We start from the raw sequence: 21,647 nt of genomic DNA, 5'->3' as shown, positions 1-21,647 counted from the left end.
ATAACTCTTGATTTAATGCTGATCCTTCCTTCTTTCCTCCCTCCCTCCCTGTTTTACTCATTGTCAAGTCGCTTTGTGGCCTTTAACTAAGGCGCGAGGTGACAGTTTCTTAAATAAACATACTTTCAGCTTTCAGTTTTATTGTCCTTAGGGAGTACTTTCCATATTAATTTGTCTGCCAAAGAAGAAGAATTGCAGATTTATATCCCGCCCTTCTCCCTGAATCAGAGACTCAGAGCGGCTTACAATCTCCTATGTCTTCTCCCCTCACAACAGACACCCTGTGAGGTGGGTGGGGCTGGAGAGGGCTCTCACAGCAGCTGCCCTTTCAAGGACAACCTCTGCCAGAGCTATGGCTGACCCAAGGCCATTCCAGCTGGTGCAAGTGGAGGAGTGGGGAATCAAACCTGGTTCTTCCAGATAAGAGTCCGCACACTTAACCACTACACCAAACTGGCTCTCAGAGGGGTGTAGTGGTTAGAGTGTTGGAGCAGGATTAGAGAGACCCAAGTTCTAGCCTCCATACCCATGAATGTCTTGAGGTGTCTTAATGCCAGCCATTGGTATGTATCCGACAAGATCCACATGAACAGCAACACTTTCCTGTTTCCATTAAAAAAAAAATCCCTAGTGGTCAACTTGCAGGACAGAGTGGGGTAAAAAACATCTCAAAGTAAATAAATAAAAATAAATAAATGTAGGTTACCAGCTAAGAGCTGACAACCTCTAGAAGCTTTTGGTGGCAGGGCTTGGAGTCAAGTGGCATGATGCTCTGCCACTGTGGCACTTTCCACAATGAAACTGGAAGTGATATCATGACATTGGCAGAATGGCACGTCCTTTTTGGCAAATATTTCTCCAACTGCTGAGCGATGTTGGCCATAGGAATCAGGGGAAAATTGCTGTGATCTTAAGGCTCTGGAACTATGCGGTTGAACACAAGCACTGATTTTTTTTGCCAATCAGTCTGTGTGAGTTTCCCGAAGGAGCAAATGACAGCTCCTCTAGGGACATTTGCGGTCAGGAAAGCAGCAGAGGGAGAAACCAGCTTAGGCACCACTTCTGATGGACTATGGCAGGGGTGGCCAACGGTAGCTCTCCAGACGTTTTTTGCCTACAACTCCCATCAGCCCCAGCCAGCATGGCCAATGGATATGTTTTATGGATAGTGCTTTTAAATAATATTGTTAATGTCCCATGGCTTGCTTTTAATTGCTTTTTTTTTTAAAGTAAGCTGTCTTGAGCAAGAAAATGATGATATTGGATTTATATCCCACCCTCCACTCCCAATCTCAGAGCGGCTCACAATCTCCTTTACCTTCCTCCCCCACAACAGACACCCTGTGAGGTGGGTGGGGCTGAGAGGACTCTCACAGCAGCTGCCCTTTTCAAGGACAACCTCTGCCAGAGCTATGGCTGACCCAAGGTCATTCCAGCAGGTGCAAGTGGAGGAGTGGGGAATCAAACCAGGTTCTCCCAGATAAGAGTCCACACACCTAACCACTACACCAAGACTCTGCAGCATAGAAATATTCTAAATATACACATGCATTCATTGAAGACGCCTCAGAGACAGGAGTCTCTCACAAATAAGCAACCAACTTCCAGTTAAGAGGCAAGGTGGATGCTTAGAATGCAGGCTATCTCAGCTCCAAGAATGAGCCACAATAGAAGCAGCTCATTGGCCTTGATCTGCAGATACTCTCTCACACACACACACTGCTAAGATGATCTCTGCGTATGTACATTCTGAGCATGTGGTCAGAACTTTCAGCTTCAGCAATGCCAATCACTTATTGGTAGGTGAGGAAAACCCTTCCAAACAAGCAAATGGCATTAAAGCATGGCTACAGAAGGGGTCACATACTTGACTCAGTTGGAAAGTGCTACCAAGTTGTAGTCAATTTACAATGACCCCATAGCGTTTCCCAGGACTTTTTTGTAGCAGGAACTCCTTTGCATATTAGGCCACACACCCCTGATGTAGCCAATCCTCCAAGAGCTTACAGTAGGCCCTGTAAGAAGAGATCTGTAAGCTCGTGGAGGATTGACTACTTCAGGGGGTTGTAGCCTAATATGCAGTGGAGTTTCTGCCACAAAAAAAGCCTTGGCGTTTCCAAGGCAAGAGATGAACAGAGGTGGTTTGGCCTTGCCTGCTCCTGTGTATCTATCCTGGACTTCCTTAGTGGTCTCCCATCCAAGTATTAATCAGGGTTGATCTTGCTTAACTTCTAGTCTGGGCCAGCTAGGTCAAGGCACAGATCTGTTCTAGTACACATACCACCCTGTGTGTCATTTTCAGTGCAGAGTATGTTTTTAACCTTCTTGCACAGACCTAACAACAACGTGCATCTTTTCATTTCTCATCCTTGCCAGGTTTGAGCAACGGTGTATTTTCTCTTAAACCAGGCACAATCCCAGCCTGGACATGACACCAGCATCCTTATCGCTCATCCTTCGCAAACAGAGAGCTGGCCTTGTGATCTTTACTTTAAAAAAGAAGTCAAGGTTCAGAATCAGATTTTGGAAATGTTCCGCTTCCAGACATTTATCATTGTTTACTTTGCATAATAAAAAGGAACAAGTTTCTTTTTTACGAGAAAGTTTAAAAAAAAAATAAGCTGGAGGGAAAACCAGCTAAATTTATGGTTTGTCCCTTTTAGAATTTCTCCCATTCCACTCTTCTGCTTGCTCAGAACATCAGAAATTCCTGAAGATATGGGGAGGCAAGAGACCTCAGCAGGGTATAATGCTGTAGGGTCCATCCTTCAAAGCTGCTGTTTTCTCCCAGGAACTGATCTGTGCAATCTGGAGTTCAGTTATAAACAGGGCTTTTGGGGTAGAAAAAGTCCAGGAGGAACTCATCTGCATATTAGGCCGCACCCCCTGATGCCAAGCCAGCCGGAACTGGGTTCCTGCTCAAAAAAAGCCCTGTTTATTATTCTGGAAGATCTCCAGGCACCACTCAAAGAATGGAATCCTTAGGACCATGGGACTTGATGAACAAAAGTCAAATAGAATGGGATAGTAAGGAGGTGAATTGGATGTCATGGAGCGAAAACACTGGCTGGGTTCAATTCTGTATGTTATACATTTTTTAAACAAAGTTTGTTTTTATCTGCTGTGTTTACACTTATAGTCCTAAGAGCAGTGGTTATTCATTCTCAGAGTACTGTAGCACTAGGAAACCAACACAGATGGTTCCATAATAGGAACCAGTTCACTTAGAAAACTGTTCCTTTGGTCTTTCCAGCTTTTGTCTCCAGCCTTTTTCAGGGTGGAACTGCTCCCTCTGGTCTTTAAAACAAATTCAGTTTTGCGAGGATTACAGGATGCAGACAAACAGAAGTTGAGTCTAAATTGAGTACAGCTTTCCATTGTCTGGTTTTAGAACATGCAGACAAACAAAGGGCCAGTTCACACCACACGTTGCTGGTAGACTGAAGACATGGAGGCTTCTGAGAGTGACCCTGGGCCTGGTGCAGATATTGCATATAGAACATGATGCATGACTTTACACTAACATCCATTAATATGCCCACTGTCTGATCTTTTGGTCAGAGAAACAGAATGTGAAAACAGTCATATAAACTGGTCTGAGGATAGGTTGATACCTGGGGCTTGCTCCCTGGCCAATATTATAGCAGCTGTTTTGGCCATGAGAACGTAGCAGCCTTGGGAATAAAACAGGGGTTTTTTTCCACTTAATCCTTCAATACATTATTAAAAAATCATTTTCAGTTTCAGAAACATTGGGTTACCAGGGTACATATAAACCCATGAAGCTGCTTTATACTGAATCAAACTCTCAGTCCATCAAGACTGATACTGTCTACTCGGACTGGCAGCAGCTCTCCAGGGTCTCAGGCAGAGAGGTCTTTCACATCACCTACTGCCTGGTCCTTTAACTGGAGATGCAGGCGATTGATCCTGGAACCTTCTGCCTACCAAGCAGATCTTCTGCCACTAAGCCATGACCCTTTCCCAAAAGAACTGTCCCTGATAGATCAGCTTGAGGCTCTGTTGACTTCATCCTAAGTACTCCTTCAGGTAAGTGGACTAGAAACCATCCATTTTTAAAACACATGGATCCAACACATGCTGAACTCTCAAGTTATTGTCCCAATCACTTTAGAGCAACTTCATCCCAAAGAGAGTATCAGAAATTACAGGTTAGTTTGGGAGACAAAGGGCAAGGACATTTCAATGTGATGGGAGCGCTTGGATATAATGAATCGGATCGTACATATTTGGTCTATTAATGGTAACATCTTCCCTCTGATGCAAGGCACTACTGTTAGCAGAACAAACCCAACCTAATGTGGGCAAGGAAACTGCAAAGATTTGTTCAAAGCCATTTCTCACTAATATGAAGTCTTCACCTGCTTCAAAACATAGAAAGCACTTTCTTGTAGGATAAAAGGGTTAACACATATTATGAGCACTATGAAACAAAAGCTATGCATGTGTTCTCATTTAGAAACCTCAGAGTAACACCAACACATTATTTTAAATGCATGGGCTGCATAAAGCTAATTCATGAAACAAGGACCACATGACTCGTGCCCTCTTAATGAAAAAGGACCATTTGGCTCCTACTGTTTTCATACATCTTTGTTCATTTGACTTCATATCTTAGCCTGGTTCCAAATGCTTTCCTGGTTTGGTGACTCCAGATATCTGAGAGATTCTTTCCCCTTTGGTGAGTCCTCAAGACCTGAGCATTTTAAAATGAGTGGATTCCTCTTAATATGAATCAGCTTTGACTGAAGTGTTCAAAACCAGACCGTAAACCTGTTATGTCTTATCTACACACGCCTACATGAAGCTGTCTCATACTGAATCAGACCACTGGTCCATCAAGGTCAGTGCTGTTTACTTAGATTGCCAATGGCTCTCTAGAATCATCACTTCCTGCCTCGTCCTTTTTAACTGGAACTGCTGGGGACTGAAACTTGTGCATGCAAAACATGGAACCACACTCCCTCCCTACTTTACATACATTTACGGAAATTGAAGGTCTATAATAAGTGGGAGAGCGATTGGGCAAGCTCCATTTTCCACTTGTAGAAGGTAGAGGCTTTCAGCAACCTCCTCATACCATTATAGGCTTCCACTAAACCTTCTTTCCATGTTGTTCTCAAGGGTCTACTGACCTCTGGGAGCAGAACTTCATGGCAGACCAGAGCAGGGATCCAAGCCAAAGAGCTTTGTCCATGGAGCAGAACAGTTTTAGGCCTCCCCCTTCCAACTACAGCACTTCCAAAGTTGTTGCTGCACATCAGAATTCTCAGAAGTACCCTCAAGGGTAACATGATGTGTCATGCATGGACCAAAGAACCTTTGGGCACATCACATGGCAACTTGAGATTCTCACCACCACTACTGAATTCTTGTGCTACAAATCAAGTCCACCCTTTTACATTGCCATTTGCACAAATCTAACCTAGACTGTCACATTGTCTTAAATCAGCAGAAATATAGCCCAAAGGCACAATTCTACTCGCAAGAACTGAATACAGGTGTCAAGCAGGCAGTCTAATAAAACTCAGTTGCAGTTAGTTTGCCCCAAATGTTTTTAAGAACCTAATGGGATTAAACCCCTTTCAAAGTGCCACACATTTCTAAATTCTCACAATCTCTACTCTCAGACACAACATTAGATTTGCACCTAAGTCCATCTCTACACACTCTGAATTCTATAGTGGAGAGGCTCTCTAGCTACATCAATAAGACATGCAATGTACACTGCTCAGAACATCAGAAATTCCTGAAGATATGGGCACAAGTCATGTGGTCCTTGTTTCATGAATTAGCTTTATGCAGCCCATGCATTTAAAATAATGTGTTGGTGTTACTCTGAGGTTTCTAAATGAGAACACATGCATAGCTTTTGTTTCATAGTGCTCATAATTTCTTACCTTTTTTCATCTGGAGGTGTTTGCTCAAAAGCTTCTCTGTGTGGCAAAGAACTGTGGTGTGCTTCCAGGCCTAGTTTTCACTGAGGTGGCAGTCCTGTTTATGGGCTATACCAGCCAATCACAGGCAGGGGGGGAAGTTCACATGACTGAACATCCATTATAAAAATTACCCTTCACATAGAAAACTACATGTTAAGGTTTCAGTCTTACACCCTCCCCCTGCCCCCCCCCCCAGTTTCCTATTTGAGGGAATTTGGGGTGGGGGGGTTGGAAGAACATTCAGTTCATGCAAGGTACTCCCAGTTCAGACAATCCAAAGCATGACAAGTCAAAGGGTAGTATGTCAGCAAAAACTAGGCCTCAGTTCTTAGAACAGCCTGACCTCAGTGAAAACTAGGACCAATTTCGCAAGCGTCTGCTTTTGTTGGATCAAACAATTTTCCACCAGTTGCTGCATGGCCACATTTTGACTCACAGCTCCCTCCAATTTCCCTCACACCTACTTAATCGCTAAAAAACCAAGACTGAGTAGATGCAAGGGAAATTGGAGAGAACGGCAGGTCAAAATGCAGCCACGCAGCAACTGGTGGGGAATCGATCGCTTGATCCAATGAAAGCAGAAGTCTGGGGGTGGAGCAACAGCGACTGCAGAATTGGTCTAGGCCTCAGTTCATAGAGAATTCTTGCCAAGCCTGTTAGGTTTTGCCATATAAATGAAAAATATGACCTAGAATTCACTTTATGCTTCTTTGCAGCTTTACATTACAAAGGAAGGTTACAGGAATACAGTAATTCAGATAAAGTTGTCTGCCTATTGATATTCCTATCCCAGATAAACTTCCAAGGAACCCTAGGAAGGAAAACCACTGCTTCTGTAGCAGCAAGGCCAATTCACAAGATCATGTTGTCAAACTGAGAAAGCAGGACAGTGTGTTGGGGCCTACTTAGAAACAATCCTCCTCAGCCATGTCCCTGCCCCCAGTCCTGCTGGTTGCCAGGCTCAGCATAGCAACCCTATACTTCACATGAGAGGGGGAGGGAAAGAAACATGACATACATGAATCTACCTGCTACTAAGTCCTAGCACTACTCTGTCTAGGTATCAAGATTTATCTGATTGACAGCAGTTCATGAGAGTCTCAAGATGAAACCTTTGCACCACCTGCTACCTGATCCTTGTAAATGGAGTTTCCAGGGATTGAAGTTAGGGTGTTTTTTTTCTTTTGCATGCAAAGCAGATACTTGAAGCCACAGTCCCTTCTGCACAGGTAGTTATCATGCACAACAATTACACACAAGTCTAACTCCCTGCCTATCTATGTGCACTGTAAGCTTTCTGTAAATTCCAACCACCCTCATCATGCATACTGGTCACAAAAACCCATGTGGCTTTTGTATTTTTCTACAATTCCAGTCCACGTAGGGAATGGGTACGGTTGCCAGGTCCTACCTTGGCAGCCAGTGAGGGGGTCCAGCTCGCTAGCAGGAGGAAATCCCACCCACAATTGGCCTGATAGGCAGGTTAATGTCACCTGGAAGTGACATCACATCACCAGTGTTGGGGGTTATGCTCTAGTTTTTTGGGGGCAAAACTCTATGGTTTGTAGCTGATTTCACCATAGAATTTTGCCGCAAAACTAAGACATTTTATGATGTGATGACATCACTTCCAGGTGAAATCATCATATCCAGGGATGGAATTCTAACAGGAGCTCCTTTGCATATTAGGCCACACCCTCCTGATGTAGCCAGTCCTCCAAGAGCTTACAAAAAAGAGCCTTGTAAGCTCTTGGAGGATTGGCTACATCAGGGGTGTGTTGCCTAATATGCAAAGGAGCTCCTGCTAGAATTCCACCCCTGATCATATCACCTTTCAGGAAAGATCCTACCCCACTGGCCAGCAGTACGAAAGTACCCCACAAAAGCTGGGGTTCCCTGACCCCCTGGGTAACATTTAGGCGGCTCTAAGCTTTGGCAGATCCCAACAAATACAAGCAACAATTTGCAGACACAGTGTAGAACTATCAACTGCCAATATGCAGCAAGAAAAGTTTTCAAAGCCACAGGGAAGAATAAGGGGAGAATGAATGCATTCAATGGTGACATCGACTTTCTAGCAAATGGAACTTCCATGTACATCAGCAATTTTTCTGAATACCAGATGCCAGAGATATCTTTGTGCACTGCTTATGAAAGCGTTGAGAACAGAAGTGTTCAGTCACAAAGCACGGGAGCTCTCTCTCTTTTAAAAGAAAAAAAACACTCCCCAAACATACATTTGTGGAGTTTAACTACACAATCAGAACTAGAAGCTACAAACTTGGAAGACACATGTTTTGAACCAAAAAGAGAGGGGGGAAAAGTTAGTTAATGAAGACGGGTAAATTATTTTCTAGACTTCCGGTAGAAAACTTGGCAGCAGAAGGACACTGACCTCAGCAGAGGGTAAAAGCCACCTCCGACAAACCAACAAAGCGAATTTTCTTTTTTGCCTGCCAAAGGCTTGCCATAAACTGATTGCTAACTCCCTGTGGCACATTCCTCCACTTATAAATTCTGCATTCACTGTTTCATCTCATTAACTGCCTCTTCATTCTGAGGCCGGAGCGTTTTTCACAAACCAGACACTTCAGAAGCCATTAGCACAGGCCAGAATCAGACGTCGCCATGTTGACACACAGCTACCGCTTAAACCAACAGCTGCGTGGCTAGGTTGGCTCTCCTCCGTAATGCCTAGTGCAACTTATCCATGTCCTGATATAAAGCATCTCCTCACCCATCCTATGCATCATTGGCAGCGAAGCACAATGTTGAGATATCAGAGTACTAAGTAAATTATAAAAAGGTAAAGGTAGTCCCCTGTGCAGGTACCAGGTTGTTACCGACCCATGGGGGTGACGTCTCATCTTGACGTTTTCTTGGCAGACTTTTTATGGGGTGGTTTGCCATTGCCTTCCCAAGTCATCTACACTTTACCCCCACGGCAAGCTGGGTACTCATTTTACTGACCTCAGAAGGATGGAAGGCTGAGTCAACCTTGAGGTGGCTACTTGAACCCAGCTTCCACCAGGATAAAACTCAGGTCGTGAGCAGAGCTTGGACTACAGTACTGCAGTTTACCGCTCTGCACCACGGGGCTCAAGTAAGATGGAAGCAAAACTTCAAGACATGTGACTGCTGTTTTTTTTCACGGCAGCCATGTGTATATCATTGCTATTACATGCTCACCCATTTTATATTAGCTCTTCTCCTCTCTATATAGCTTCCTTTCCATCTCTTGTGCCTGCTTCATTTATAAACACATAAATACACGTAAAAGATCACCATGATCTGATTTTTTTTTGAAAAAAAAAAACCACTTGAATATATCCTTAGTTACCTAAAAGACTTTTTTATGCAGAGAACCAGAAGGAAGAGGGGAAAAAAATGACAAACAGCCCAGTTTAATTTCAAACGTTAATATATTTTCTATTTTATAGGGAACATATGAATCTTTCACCCCTTATTTGCAGCAACTGTGGCATCCTCATAAAAGGAGTGAAATTTGTAAGATGCCTCATAAAATAAATATTTTTTATAAAATAATAAAACTTCAAATAAATATTCTTTACACTAAACAATATGTTGAAAAAATTAGAAAATAAAGACTGAATTTTACTGTAACTGTACAATATACATGAAGTCCAAAGGGGGAGGGGGGAGGAATCAAGAGTCTTGCAATTGAAGGGTTTCCATAAGGCAAAATACAATCTAAAAACATACTGATTGATTCACATTCTTCTGAATGTACAACATATTAGTATAATATTTCGTGACCTGTGCCATGTTTTCTATGACACTCGTGGTGTTGTGTTTTTTTTTTTTTCACAGTTGAAAATATCCTATATACAAAAATATAGCACATCTCTGGCAGAAAGAAATCGGGACCGGGTGAAGTAGTGTTCTAATTTACAAATGTACTATTCATTTAAAAAAAAAAAAACCAAAACAACACAACAGATTGCCTAGGGGTGTCTGAGTTGCGTTAGCTTATGTAATATTTGGGTCCCCATGGAGTGTACCCCCCATTGTGACCTCCATTAGGTGGGTTCTAACAAGAGTATCCATTAAACTGGCCCATGCAAACACACACAGAAAAGCAGATCACCGCAAACCTCAATGTATTTCCCCTTCCACTTCCCCCCCACCCAAATCATTTTAACAGTGCCATTTCATTGGCTGCATAGGGTGTTAAAGAAATAATCCTTATTACTTTCCCTCGACTCCTGATTAGTGATGCTATGTTGGCTTGTCAAAGTTCCTGGGTGAGACACTGGGAACCTTGCAGCAGACTGTGTTGGAGTGCTTGCAGCGACACCCGGGCCTGTTGACCCGGTCGTAACACCCCTGGCACAACTTAAGGCAACCCTTGGCTGGCAGGTAACACCACAAGCAAGGCAGGACAAGGGAGACCAGCCCCATGGTGGACCACCGAGTGCAGCAGTGGGACTGGCTGCAAGAGCAAGGGTTGTCGGCGCAGTTGTCCTCGTCGTCGTTGGAGCAGTGGTAGAAAAGCCCTTTCACGCAGCAGACGCAAGTCCCATAATCAACCACATTCTGGGCCGAGCAAAGACACTGCTTGTCACAGATCCAGCAGGAGGGAAGGGTCCGTGGATAAGTGCACTCCTTACACTTACATTTCCCGCAGTCCTCACACCTGTAGGCGTGCAGGTGCAGATCTTCTTTGCTAGGGGGCTTCAGCTCATTCGGCTTCAGCTCCGACTTGGGCTGCACTCGGATTATCCCATTGACCACGGTCCCCAACGAGGACCCCAGAAGTCTTTGTTCAGACGAGTTGCTGCTCGTACTTGTCTTCGTACTGCTCCGTGAGCCAGTACTGACTGTGCTAACTGAACGGGACAGTGGTACCCGGGAAGACGCGTGGACCTGGGGATGCTGGACCCTGCTAACGTGACGCTGTTCAGTCAATCCGTGCGGCCTTTCGCTTTTCTGCTGGACAGGCGGACGGGCGGCCACTTTCACCACTGGCCGCGGAGCCACCGTCGGCGGTTCGGTGTATTCGTTCGTATTTCGGATAGCCTTGATCTGGTCCAAGGACAAGACGTGAACTTGTTGTGCCAAAACATCCCGCAGGTCAGACTCTCCGTACTGCCTCCCACCGTCATGCTGACCCTGTAGCAAGGGCTGTGACCCGCTGCCATTCTGAGCTCTTGTCTCCATCAGTACCCTGAAGAGTAGTCACTCCAGGAAGCTTAGAACACATCTGAAATCCTATGGCAAAAGAAAAAGAAAAAGGAGAGGATTAGCATTTACAGCTCTCTTTCCAGCTGGCATACAACTTCCCAAGTATACAGCGTGCCTTAACATTACTTCAACCACAACACCTAGTGACCAGACAGCAAGGCTGTGATCATGCACACTAAGTAATGCACTTTTAATACACTTTCCATTGGGATTTTACTGTGTCGACTGGCAAAATCCAGTTGAAAAGTGCATTCAAAGTGGATTGAAAGTGCATTATTTAAGGTGTGTGATAGAAGCCTATGTTACACGATCTCATGCAAAAAGAAATACATGGAGCTAGCTATCAAAGGCATGCAGTTTGGATACAGACCATCACTATTAAGAGAGTAGACCCTATTCATGAACATGGTAACACCTATGGAAAGAATGGACTCCCTTATGGACGCCCACCATTCTCTAGTGCTCTGCAGCTGACATACAGTGATAGCATTTCTGAAGAAAAAGGGTTGGATCCAGTCTATTTGCTTGCTCAGTCTCATCACAAGAGCTTCCATCCCAGATGGGTTTTGCCAGTCCAGGCCCCATAATCTCCAACATAGCTCCTTTTTTTGGGTGACAGAGGTCTACTTATATCTCCAGCATAGCCTTTTTCGGGTGACAGAGGTCTACTTTTTCCTAGAGAAGAAGTTGGCTGGACTCAACCAAAAACCAGGGTTTTCTATATTTCATCTGGTCAAATGCTTTATTTTCCAGATGTGTTTTATGATTCTACAAGCAACTCCACCCCTTCCACATTTTTCCACATGCAAACAGAGAAACCTGCATGAAATCATTCCTCGATAGTTAACTTACAGCCATTCACACATTACACATCACACAAATTCAAGTTTGCAACCAGGCACTTGGAAACTACACTCCTCCCTAAAACATTCCTAGATGATACATGCATTTCCAAACACCTGCTTGTTGCATGCACACGTACTACTTTTTAAAAGAGGTCTACTTATAAATGTTCTGCAAGAATAGTCTGTGCCTGTATTTGTGGTTCTAGAAATGCCAGGTGTTTTAAATCCTCCTAGATCACAGATGCGGACACATGTGCAGCAAATTCCCAGGCACTTCCACAGGAAAGCTAGCTGTAATCAGTTAACTGGAGCCAACTCCCAAGTATGCACAGAACTATGGCCTTAAGCCATGAACAGTCACTTTCCCTTCACGCAGCACTGTCACAAAGAAGCCCCTAGTTCAAATCTTGCCACTCCCCTCCAGTTAGTGGCCTTGGACAAACCACTCTTAGCATCTGCAAAACCAGGGGATTATTACCCTGATTCATCTTGCAAGGTTGCCAATTAAGAATTATAATGTTAGGACTAAAGCAAAATGCTAATATTTCAGGTCTGCGAGCAAACCAGGGACATCCGAGGACAGAAACCAAGCCTATCACTCTCCTCTTTGCCAGTAAGCTTAGAAGGAACTATGCCACTGAATCACAACCAAAGCATGGTGACCCCATCCACAGGGTGGTGCAGGCTAAGGGATAATCAGGGGTGTTCTGCCACCGCTACTGAATGACAGGTTGAAGTTGTTCCACATGGGCACCACAAACAATTCCAAAAGAACAATGAAGCTTCTCAGGTTAGTCTGAAATGTCCCAGAGAGGCCCGAGTTATCAACAACTCCAGCAAGGCTTATATTTGTGTAACATTCTGCCATTCAAAGTTATCAGTAACCTGGGTCCTAAACGGCCACCAGGCTTTCTTTATGGCGCATTCCAAATGCCCAGAGATAATCCGCGCACTTCCTGAACATGACCAGAAAAGGCAGTTTAGGCTTCCAAGGCACAAATATCCTGCAGGGATTCGACAAACCACACGACTACAACTTTCCATCTTAATGCTTCCTGTACCTCATTGCCACATATGGAAAACTGAACTTTGCCAATACCTAACCCAGAAGACACCAGAACACTTGATTTTCTCACTGTATAAGCAGAATCTGGATTGTAAAGCCTTACACAGGCGCAGTTCAATCCCAAACAATGACTTGACTGCACTTCAATCTAATGCTGCAACCCCATGCATACTCAGAAGTAAACTCCACTGAAGTCTGCAGAATTTTAAACATCTGTAGAATCAGGCTGTTCCTAGCTTCATTTCTAGTAAACATACATCAGATTGGATGCCCAGTTGCCCTGACCTAAGCGTTTGACCTGTGGAACTCCATGGGACTTGACTTCAGAGTATATTCAATTCTGGCTTGGAATTAAAGGAAACACAGCCCAATCATCTTTCCTAATTATTGAGTAAAAAGCACGGTGGTGCCCTTCTTGCCGAAGTTACAGAACAAGGGGCCACTTGGGGGAGAATAATGCTACAAACTTTTACAGGCTTGAATTAGTGGACTAAAATTAGTGGACCAGGAAACCTACTTTACTAAGCAAACCCAGATCAGACTGGGCTGCATTTCTGTCCAAGACTTCTGTCAAATCCTTGCTCACAGTCCTCTCCCCCCCCTCCCAAAAAAGCAGGAATCCTTAACCTTTTTCCTGCCTTTCTTATTCTAACCTTGCATGCAACAAAGACAAGAGGCCCAGCAGGTGTGTGCATGTGGAAGAATCCAAGAAACCTGTTCCTTTCCTGTAAACTAGCTTCTAAAACGATTCAAAGGAACACCCCCCCCCCCCCACGGGAAAGACAGACAACCTGGAGATGAACAGGAGACACATCCCGGTGGGAGGGAAGGCGAGAGATCACCCGGCTCCTAATAAGATTGCCTTATCAGGAAAGACGTTTTTCCTTTTCCCCCTCCCAGCAGGAGACGAGAATGGACGCTTTCCCACATTTGAGTTATGTAAAGCGACCTACATATCGACTCCATTCAAAGCACCTTCCGGGCAGGTAAGCCGGAGCCAATCGATTCTTTTCCTGCTTTCTCCCCCTCCCCCCCTGCCCCAGCAACTCCCACCCGCCTAAAACTTCAAGAAGTCACTGCTTTGCAAGGAGAGGTCTTTCCTCCCCCCGCTCCCCCCCCACACGCACCCCCCCCCCGGGCCAAGGAGTGCGCTCACTCGAACATCTTGTCTAATTTGTGTAAATTTCAAGCAAATCCGAATCTCATGAATTACAAAGTAGCACTCTCCACTTTCTTTCTTTTTTTTCTTTTTGCATAACAAACAGTTCCCCAGAATGTTACTGCCCAAAGAGCCCGTTCCCATCTCGAGAGAATCAACCCTAGACTTGGGGGGGGGGGGGGGGGGGGGGGGGGTGGTGGTGGTGGAAGTTACTTTGACTCTTTCCCCTCCCCAACTCGGCCGCACCCCCTAGAAAAGTGCGTGGAGGGATTTTTTTTTGTCCGTCCCCCCCTCCCGCAGTCTTATCTCTATGTACGGAAGCGCTTTCCATTGCCACAAATTTTTGCAAAAGCCAAAGTCCATTCCGGGCCCCTCCGGTTGCTAAATAATGCAAACGAATCCAGGAATAAACAAATGTAAAGAGGGGAGGGGTCCTTTAGATCTTCGGGGGGGGGGGGAGAGAAACTTGCACTTAACACGCCCAGCTTTTCAAGTACGCTTTAAAGAAAAAAGGGTAAGGTGAAATTTCTGGCTGTTCAGTTCAGCAGTCTTTTTTCCCCAGGCCTTTCAACTCCCCCCCCCCCAATTGCACAACTGAACTCCGCGTATGTACCCCCCCTTTCTTTTGAACTGCCCCCCCCCCCCTCCATTCAAGCACTGGGAGATCTGGGGCTACTGAACAAGGGACTGAGGTGGGGCAAACATTTAGACAGTATTTCGTTGGTTTAAAAAGAAAAAAGTCGTTTCTAAAAGTTCAAGAAGAGACGTGTGCGGGGGGGGATATGTCAAAAGCGCGCTTCTCGAGAGGAAGCGAGAAATCCAACGTGCCGCTCCTGCCTTCTCCCCCCCCCTCCAGCAAAACACATTTACACGAGGCGTCAGCTCACTTCCGAATTGCACCGAGAGAGAGAGCGAACATTCCATCTGCACACGTTTAAAAAGAAGGGCGGCTAAATCCCCAGCTCGCTACTGAAGCGAAGCTGGACGCTGAAGAGTTTTGACTTTTCGACCCAGATTTGACAGGATCGAAGCAGGAGGGCTACTCCTCTTCCCACCCCCACCCCCCCCATGCTCCTTTCCGTCCCGGGCCTCGGGAACACGTTTCTGTAGGGCAGGATGGCATGTCTGCACGCACCCAAGTAGGGCAAGCGAGCCTTTTGCAGGCGTAGCTGCAACCCGGAGGGCAAATGTCTGCCCTTTTGAACCACCCCGACCCCCCCCACCCCCGGGGCTCCCTTCCCTCGTCAAAGAGAAGGGCAGGCTCAGTCATTCTTCCCGGCCAGAAGGAATCGCTTCCCACCCGGGAAACCGCCACCTTCAACTCAATGCACCGTCCCCAACTCCCCCCCCCCCCCCGCTTCAATAAAAGACGGTGCAGAACACAAAAGTTGGGGGGACACCACCGGGAACGGCCAGAAATGTGCAAACCGTCATTCTCCTCCCCCCCTCCAAAAAAGAGATTGCTTTGCAAAGGAGGAAAGTCACCGTGGAAAATGGCTTTGCACCAACTCGCCTCATCAACCCCCCCCCGCTCCCCCCCCCACCTCGGATTTTCTTCTTCCTGCGGTCGGGAACTCAACCTCCCCCCCCCCCACTCCCCCAAGCCCGTAAGAAAACGAAAGAGGAGAACAGAACAGAAGCGGATCTCCGTCCGGAAAACGAACTCACTTCAGTCCAGGTTGCAAGCAAGAATCATGGAAAGTCGACAAGTCAAACATCCACAAGGAGAAATCTGGATTTGTCCCTCCAAGGCAGAACACGGGAATAAATAGCAAACCAAAACGGATCAGGCAAACATTGAGAAGTCCCCCACTTTTTTTGTTTCTCCCAGGCGGAGGTGAGGTTTCCCCCCACTTCTTCTTTGCAACCACGCACGTTGAATTCCTGTCTCTCTCTCTCTCTCTCTCTTTTCCCCCCTTCAATGAACGAGAGGCCGATTCGTCAATCCCAAATCACTTTCTCTTAATGGCTCGTGCATGGGGGGAAGGCAGGGGGGAGCCCCGGACCGCAACATCAAAAGGGGCACTTCCAAACAAAATCCAAATCCCCCCAAGCTTGTTTTTCCCCCCTTTCCTTCCCCCCCTCCCTTAGATTTCGCGCAGTCCTCCTTAGCTTGCGTGTCCCCCAAGTGCAGGCTGTTGGGGAGGGGAGAAAGCGAAAAAACACAGCGAGAAAAAAAAAAATTCTCCCCTCGCTTGCTGGCTCGTTCGCTGGCTTCCTCGGAAGAATGTGTACGTGTTTTCTCCGAAGGCAGCTTTTTTTTGGGGGGGGGGATGTGCGGCTTGCAAACGAGAGGAGAGGGGGGCAAGAGAAAGAAAGAAAGAAAAAGGGGGCGAAAAAAGAAATAAGTCTGCGGGGCTTGACGCTGAGCTCGTTTCGGCTGCTTTGCAGGAAGGGAACAGCTTTGAGATCCGTGCTCGAAGAGGGCCGGCGTTTTTTCTGCTCCCTCTCCTCCGGCTCCCCTCCCCTCTCTTTCTCCCTCCCTCTCCCTCCCTTTCGTCTTCTTTCCGGAGGAGGCAGGGTGATCGCTCCGCAAAAAGAAGCAGTAAATGGCGTCATGTGGATCTGAGGAGGGAACAGAGCAGCTGTTGTCCCAGAGGATATATCGCATCCGGTCCCTGCTCATTGGCTCGCCCGGGCTTACATTTCGCTCCTACCCTCCCCGCCAGCTCCCTGGCCTTGCCAGCGCTTTGGAAGCGGCGGCGGCGGCGGCAGCAGCGAGGGATTCAAAAGGGCAACACCAGCCGGGGGCGCGGGGGTGGGTTGCTTGCTTGCAGTACAGATTCCTCGCCAATGCTACACAATGGTGTGTGTTTTTTGATGGTGGGGTGGCGCACCCCAGACAAGGTCACTGTGTCCCCCCACCCCACCCCAAAGCGATCTCAATGTTATGTTGGTGACATGTTTGGACACCGAGGGAAGGGGAGAGGGCGGGAAGCGATCGGAAGGGTCCGATCCGCCGCGCGGCTGACTTCGCGTTAAGCTCTTGCTCGAAGCGATAAGTTCTTGTAAAACGCGTGCAAGGGCGCGGTCTCGGGGAGATGGGCTGCTAAAGGAATGCAGATCGATGTGCATGCAGGATTATTATTATTATTTTAACTTTCCCGAAGGGGCAGATCCCGCTGTTTAGTCTTGCAGAGATGGATCCAAGCGGGCAGCCGTGTTGGTCTGAAGCAGTGGAACAAAGTAGGCGTCAAGTGGCACAAAGTTTTAAGGCCAACAAAGTTTTATTCAGAGTGTAAAGCTTTCTGATGAAGTGCGCTTGGAGCACACGGAAGCTTGCATTCTGAATAAAATTTTGGTGGTCTTAAAGGTGAAAACTTGACTCCTACTTTGTCCTACTCCTGCAGAGAGTTCGCGATAGGCTCCAGAGAGGTTTACGGCTAGCAGAGCCCGTTGGCGGGGTGTTGCTCGTGAGTAAAAGTGTCTGTGTGTGTGTTTGACGAGGGCAACACCTCCCTTCTCCCCCCCTCTTCCTCCCGAAAGGGAAAGCTGAACTTCTCGAGGCGCTTTTCGCCTGGCTGAAATCCAGCCTACTCTGGAGTAGGCTGGAAGACTGCAGAGATGACAGGCAGACAGCTTCCCCCAGTGAAGGTTTGGGATTCCTGGGCACGCTTAGTTAGGAAGTTTTTGAACAGAAGGGGATTTCTTTCTGAGCAAATGTTGCACCAAGACTGGGGCGCACGACTGGCCCCGCACATTGACTTCCTAAAGGGTCCCGAGAGACGGCAGGTCCCAGTTGAGCAGCCCAAAGGCGCCACCGTCCTCTGGCACGCGCGCTTGCTCGCGAGTAGACCCGCCTGGCCCCGCTTCCCCGAGCGCCGAAAGAACTAAAATAATCGCGCGAGGCTCAAGGCACTTACCCGCAAGTAGGTCCCTGATAAAGGTCAATATTACTGCAGGACACATGGTTTGAGGATTGCATCATGGATGTTACACTTCCTACTTCATTCACACACACGCTTTTGCAAGGGAGTCAATCCAATCACCTACCAGCTTTTGCAAGGTGCTGTGTGTGTGTGTGTGTAGTGGAGGTGTGTGTGGGAGGGTATTGTTTGGTGGAGGAACACAAAGATAGGCTGTGGTATTACCTACCACCCCAGTCCCCCCCTTCCAGCGTTTGTGTAGGTGATGAACAGGGTTGTAGGTGAAACAGACCGGATCTCTTTGCTCCTTGCTTTTAAATGTTCCAGTAAAATGGGATTAGGGGATGCTATTTCCGGAGTATTCACACTGTGAAGTGCAACCCTTTGGATGGAAATCCTTCCATTCATGCTTCCAAATACTGTTAATGTGAAATAAATAAATTTGCATTCACGCAGATAGAGGGCAAGTATAGCTCTCTGAATCAAATGGGCATTTGAAAACAAACCCTGCAATCTGAATCCATGTGTGGCTCCATTCAGTTCAATAGGACTCACTGGCCCCTGTGAAACTAACTTATGAAAAAAAAAAATGTATCCAAATTGATCTTAAACTCGTGCAGTTCCAGAGTATGTTTACTTGGAAGCAGGTTAAAGTGAAATCCCTGAGTCTTACTTTCGGTAAATATGATTGCTGTTTGGGTACGAGTCTCCAATTCTGGAATACTAAAGCCTTCAAAGATGCGCAAGAACTGGTTTTCAAGTTAATGACCCATATGCACGTGGGATGGGTTTGAAACGGATCAGGAAGAAAAGATTGCATCTGCAGGCCTGGGAAGATCCCGAACCCCCATAGAATGTTTCCCACACACCTTCCTCCAGTACATGAAGATGATTATTTCCTCCAGTTATTCAGAAAGGAGACCAGAGGATCTAAGATGACTGTTTAGGGGACAGTCTGAGGTCTCTTGCTGTAGACTTGACTGCAATAGAGGAAATAATTTTTTTTTTAAAGGTTGGGGATCTGGTGGTACAATCCAGAAAGCCCTTCAGTTTATTTCCTTGTATTCAAGTCCATATTCAAGACTATAGTCAAGATGCCTGATTTGGATAGACCAATCTTATCATATCTCAGAAGCTAAGCAGGTCAGCCCTGGTTAATATTGGGTTGGGGGCAACATTCGCTCTAAGCTGGCAGAGTCTTGTGAGCAAAAATTCTACTTTGTGAGCTACTGGCATTAAGGTTGTGAGCTAATGCATACATTAGTTTGCTTTAGGGCTATTTTTCCTGGGATGAGATAAAAATGTGTAAGCCAGAGGCTAAAAAATTGGGAGCTAGCTCACACTAACTTATCTTAGAGGGAACACTGGTTGGGGGACCACTAAGGAAGCCTAGGGTCATCTGTGATGTAGAGGCAGCCAATGGCGAACCACCTCTGAATGTCTCTTGCCTTGAAAACCCTCCGGGGTCACCATGTCAGCTGCCGCCTGATGGCACTTTCTACCACCATTCAAGACCATAATTAGGATCATGCAGAGGAAGGCAATGGCAACCCGCCTCTGCTCATCTCTTGGCTTGAACAACCCACGGTTGGAGTCACCATGAGTTGTTTGCAACTTGACAGCACATTTTCTCTCTGATCGATTTCGCACTCAGCTTACCCCGCTGTCCCGTTCTTCTTCGCCGCGCAGCGTCCTTCAGATTTCCCACTATCTGTTCCAGAGCTGCAGCAAACATCGTGAATTTCGCGCAGCAAATGGAAACTGCTAAAAATCAGTTTCCGTTTGCCATGCAAAAACCGCGATGTTTGCTGCAGCTCCAGAGCAGATAGTGGGAAATCTGAAGGACGCTGAGCGGAGAAGAGGAATGGGACAGCGGGGTAAACTGAGTGCGAAATCGGTCTCTATGAGGATTATCTCTCTTAAAAGGTAATGCTTGAAAGATTCTTTCAGATCCCATTTATGTTTCGTTGAAGGCAACAATGATATTATTTTGAGATGTTCTGTTTTGAGTGGCCTACGAATAACAAACATATTAGTCAGCCATAGCAAAATTTAGCTAAAGTCCAGTGAACTTCTAAAAAACTACGGTAACTACATAAGCTCAAATTGAAATAATTGTTGGTTGACTCTAAGGTGCATCTAGACCAGGGGTGGCCAAACTTGCTTAACATAAGAGCCACATAGAATAAATGTTAGATGTTTGAGAGCCGCCAGGAAGGCAGGCAAATAGATGGAGGAGAGAGAGGTAGGAAGAAAGCAACTTTAAATGCATTTTGCAAGCTGCCAGCTGGCTTGTCCCAGAGAGGTGATTTAAAGAGACAAATGCCTTCCGCAAGCTGACTGACGTGGTGGTGGAGGCTTTGAGAGCCTCACAATATGTGTAAAAGCCTGCTTCGGCGGGGAAGGTGGGATATAAATCAACGTATAAAGTATAAGAGTCACATGTGGCTCCCAAGCCACAGTTTGGCCACCCCTGATCTAGACTTTTGTTTTATTTGCAGGTAGCTGCCACAAGTTTATCTTTGATGCATAAACCTTCAGTATTCCCCTGAAATCAGCAAGTATAGCTTGATCCTCTTTGGTGGTGGAAGCTGTTGTCATGTTGCAGTGGCCCTATGGCTTGACTGGATGGATTTCTGTCCACAGAGCATGTCTGTCTTCCTTCTCCCTTGCTGCCATTCCAAATGCTGTCCTAAAATGCTGTTCCTGCAGGACCTAAGACCATGTATTTTAGGCCCTTCTGCAGAAGGCTGTTTTATGGGCAGAGTTTGGGGGTTCCTTCTTTTCATCGCAGTCTGACAAGTCACCACTGTAAATCAAGGGACTTCCTAGGATGATGAAGAAGAAGAATTGCAGATTTATGCCCACCCTTCTCCCTGAACCAGAGATTCAGAGCGGCTTACAATCTCTTATGTCTTCTCCCCTCACAACAGACACCCTGTGAGGTAGGTGGGGCTGAGAGGGCTCTCACAGCAGTTGCGCTTTCAAAGCAATGACTGGCATTGCTTGGAGGAAGGGGAGAAATGAAAATCCTGGCTTACTGATGAAAACCATGAAATACTAGTTTGTTTGAGAGAAGGCTGTTGGTTTGCAGGCCAGTAGCCTACCCTCAGTGAAGTCTAAATCCCTCCTCCAGCTTCAGTTCAATTTCCACAAGAGGATGGCTCCTTCACCTAAAGGAGGGCTTCACACTTTGCGGAAACAGTGGTAGGACATGGGCTGGTGGGTTGGATCCAACCAGCTTTTCTACTGAGGCAAACAGGTGGAAGGGACCCCCTCCCCTTGACCACTTCAAAAGGCTATGGATCATTGGACCTGCATGGTCTTGTGGGACTGTAGTGAGGATAGGAATTCAGCAAGGCTGGCTGAAAAAAAAAAACCCTGGCCAGATCTAGCCTGATATATCTGCATAATTACATGTCTAGGCTAGCCCGATCTTGTCAGATTTGGAAGCTAAGCAGGGAGACCACCAAGGAAGTCCAGCACCGCTATGCAGAGGAAGGCAGTGGCAAACCATCTCTGCACGTCTCTTGTCTTGGAAACTCT

The 21,647-nt window shown here is 46.4% G+C and overlaps 1 protein-coding gene across 2 annotated transcripts in view; it reads right to left on the bottom strand.

Moving 5' to 3' along the window:
* Positions 1 to 9,363: 9,363 nt before the first annotated feature.
* SPRY2 (sprouty RTK signaling antagonist 2) overlaps positions 9,364 to 21,647 on the bottom strand; it is a 98,489-nt gene continuing 86,205 nt past the window's right edge. Inside the window, exons 2-3 of one of the 2 annotated variants that reach the window (XM_060233628.1) lie at positions 15,904 to 15,924; positions 9,364 to 11,192 (exon numbers count right to left, since the gene is read on the bottom strand). In XM_060233628.1, coding sequence (XP_060089611.1) covers positions 10,200 to 11,141 — 942 coding nt within the window. In that variant the 5' untranslated portion in view covers positions 11,142 to 11,192; positions 15,904 to 15,924 and the 3' untranslated portion in view covers positions 9,364 to 10,199. Of the gene's footprint in view, positions 11,193 to 15,122; positions 15,141 to 15,903; positions 15,925 to 21,647 lie in introns of those variants that run through there. The other variant, XM_060233629.1, reaches the window with a different exon arrangement.

The sequence above is a fragment of the Heteronotia binoei genome, chromosome 3 (assembly GCF_032191835.1).
Source record: "Heteronotia binoei isolate CCM8104 ecotype False Entrance Well chromosome 3, APGP_CSIRO_Hbin_v1, whole genome shotgun sequence".
Taxonomy (NCBI): Eukaryota; Metazoa; Chordata; class Lepidosauria; order Squamata; family Gekkonidae; genus Heteronotia; species Heteronotia binoei.
This window is presented reverse-complemented; position numbering and strand designations above follow the sequence as displayed.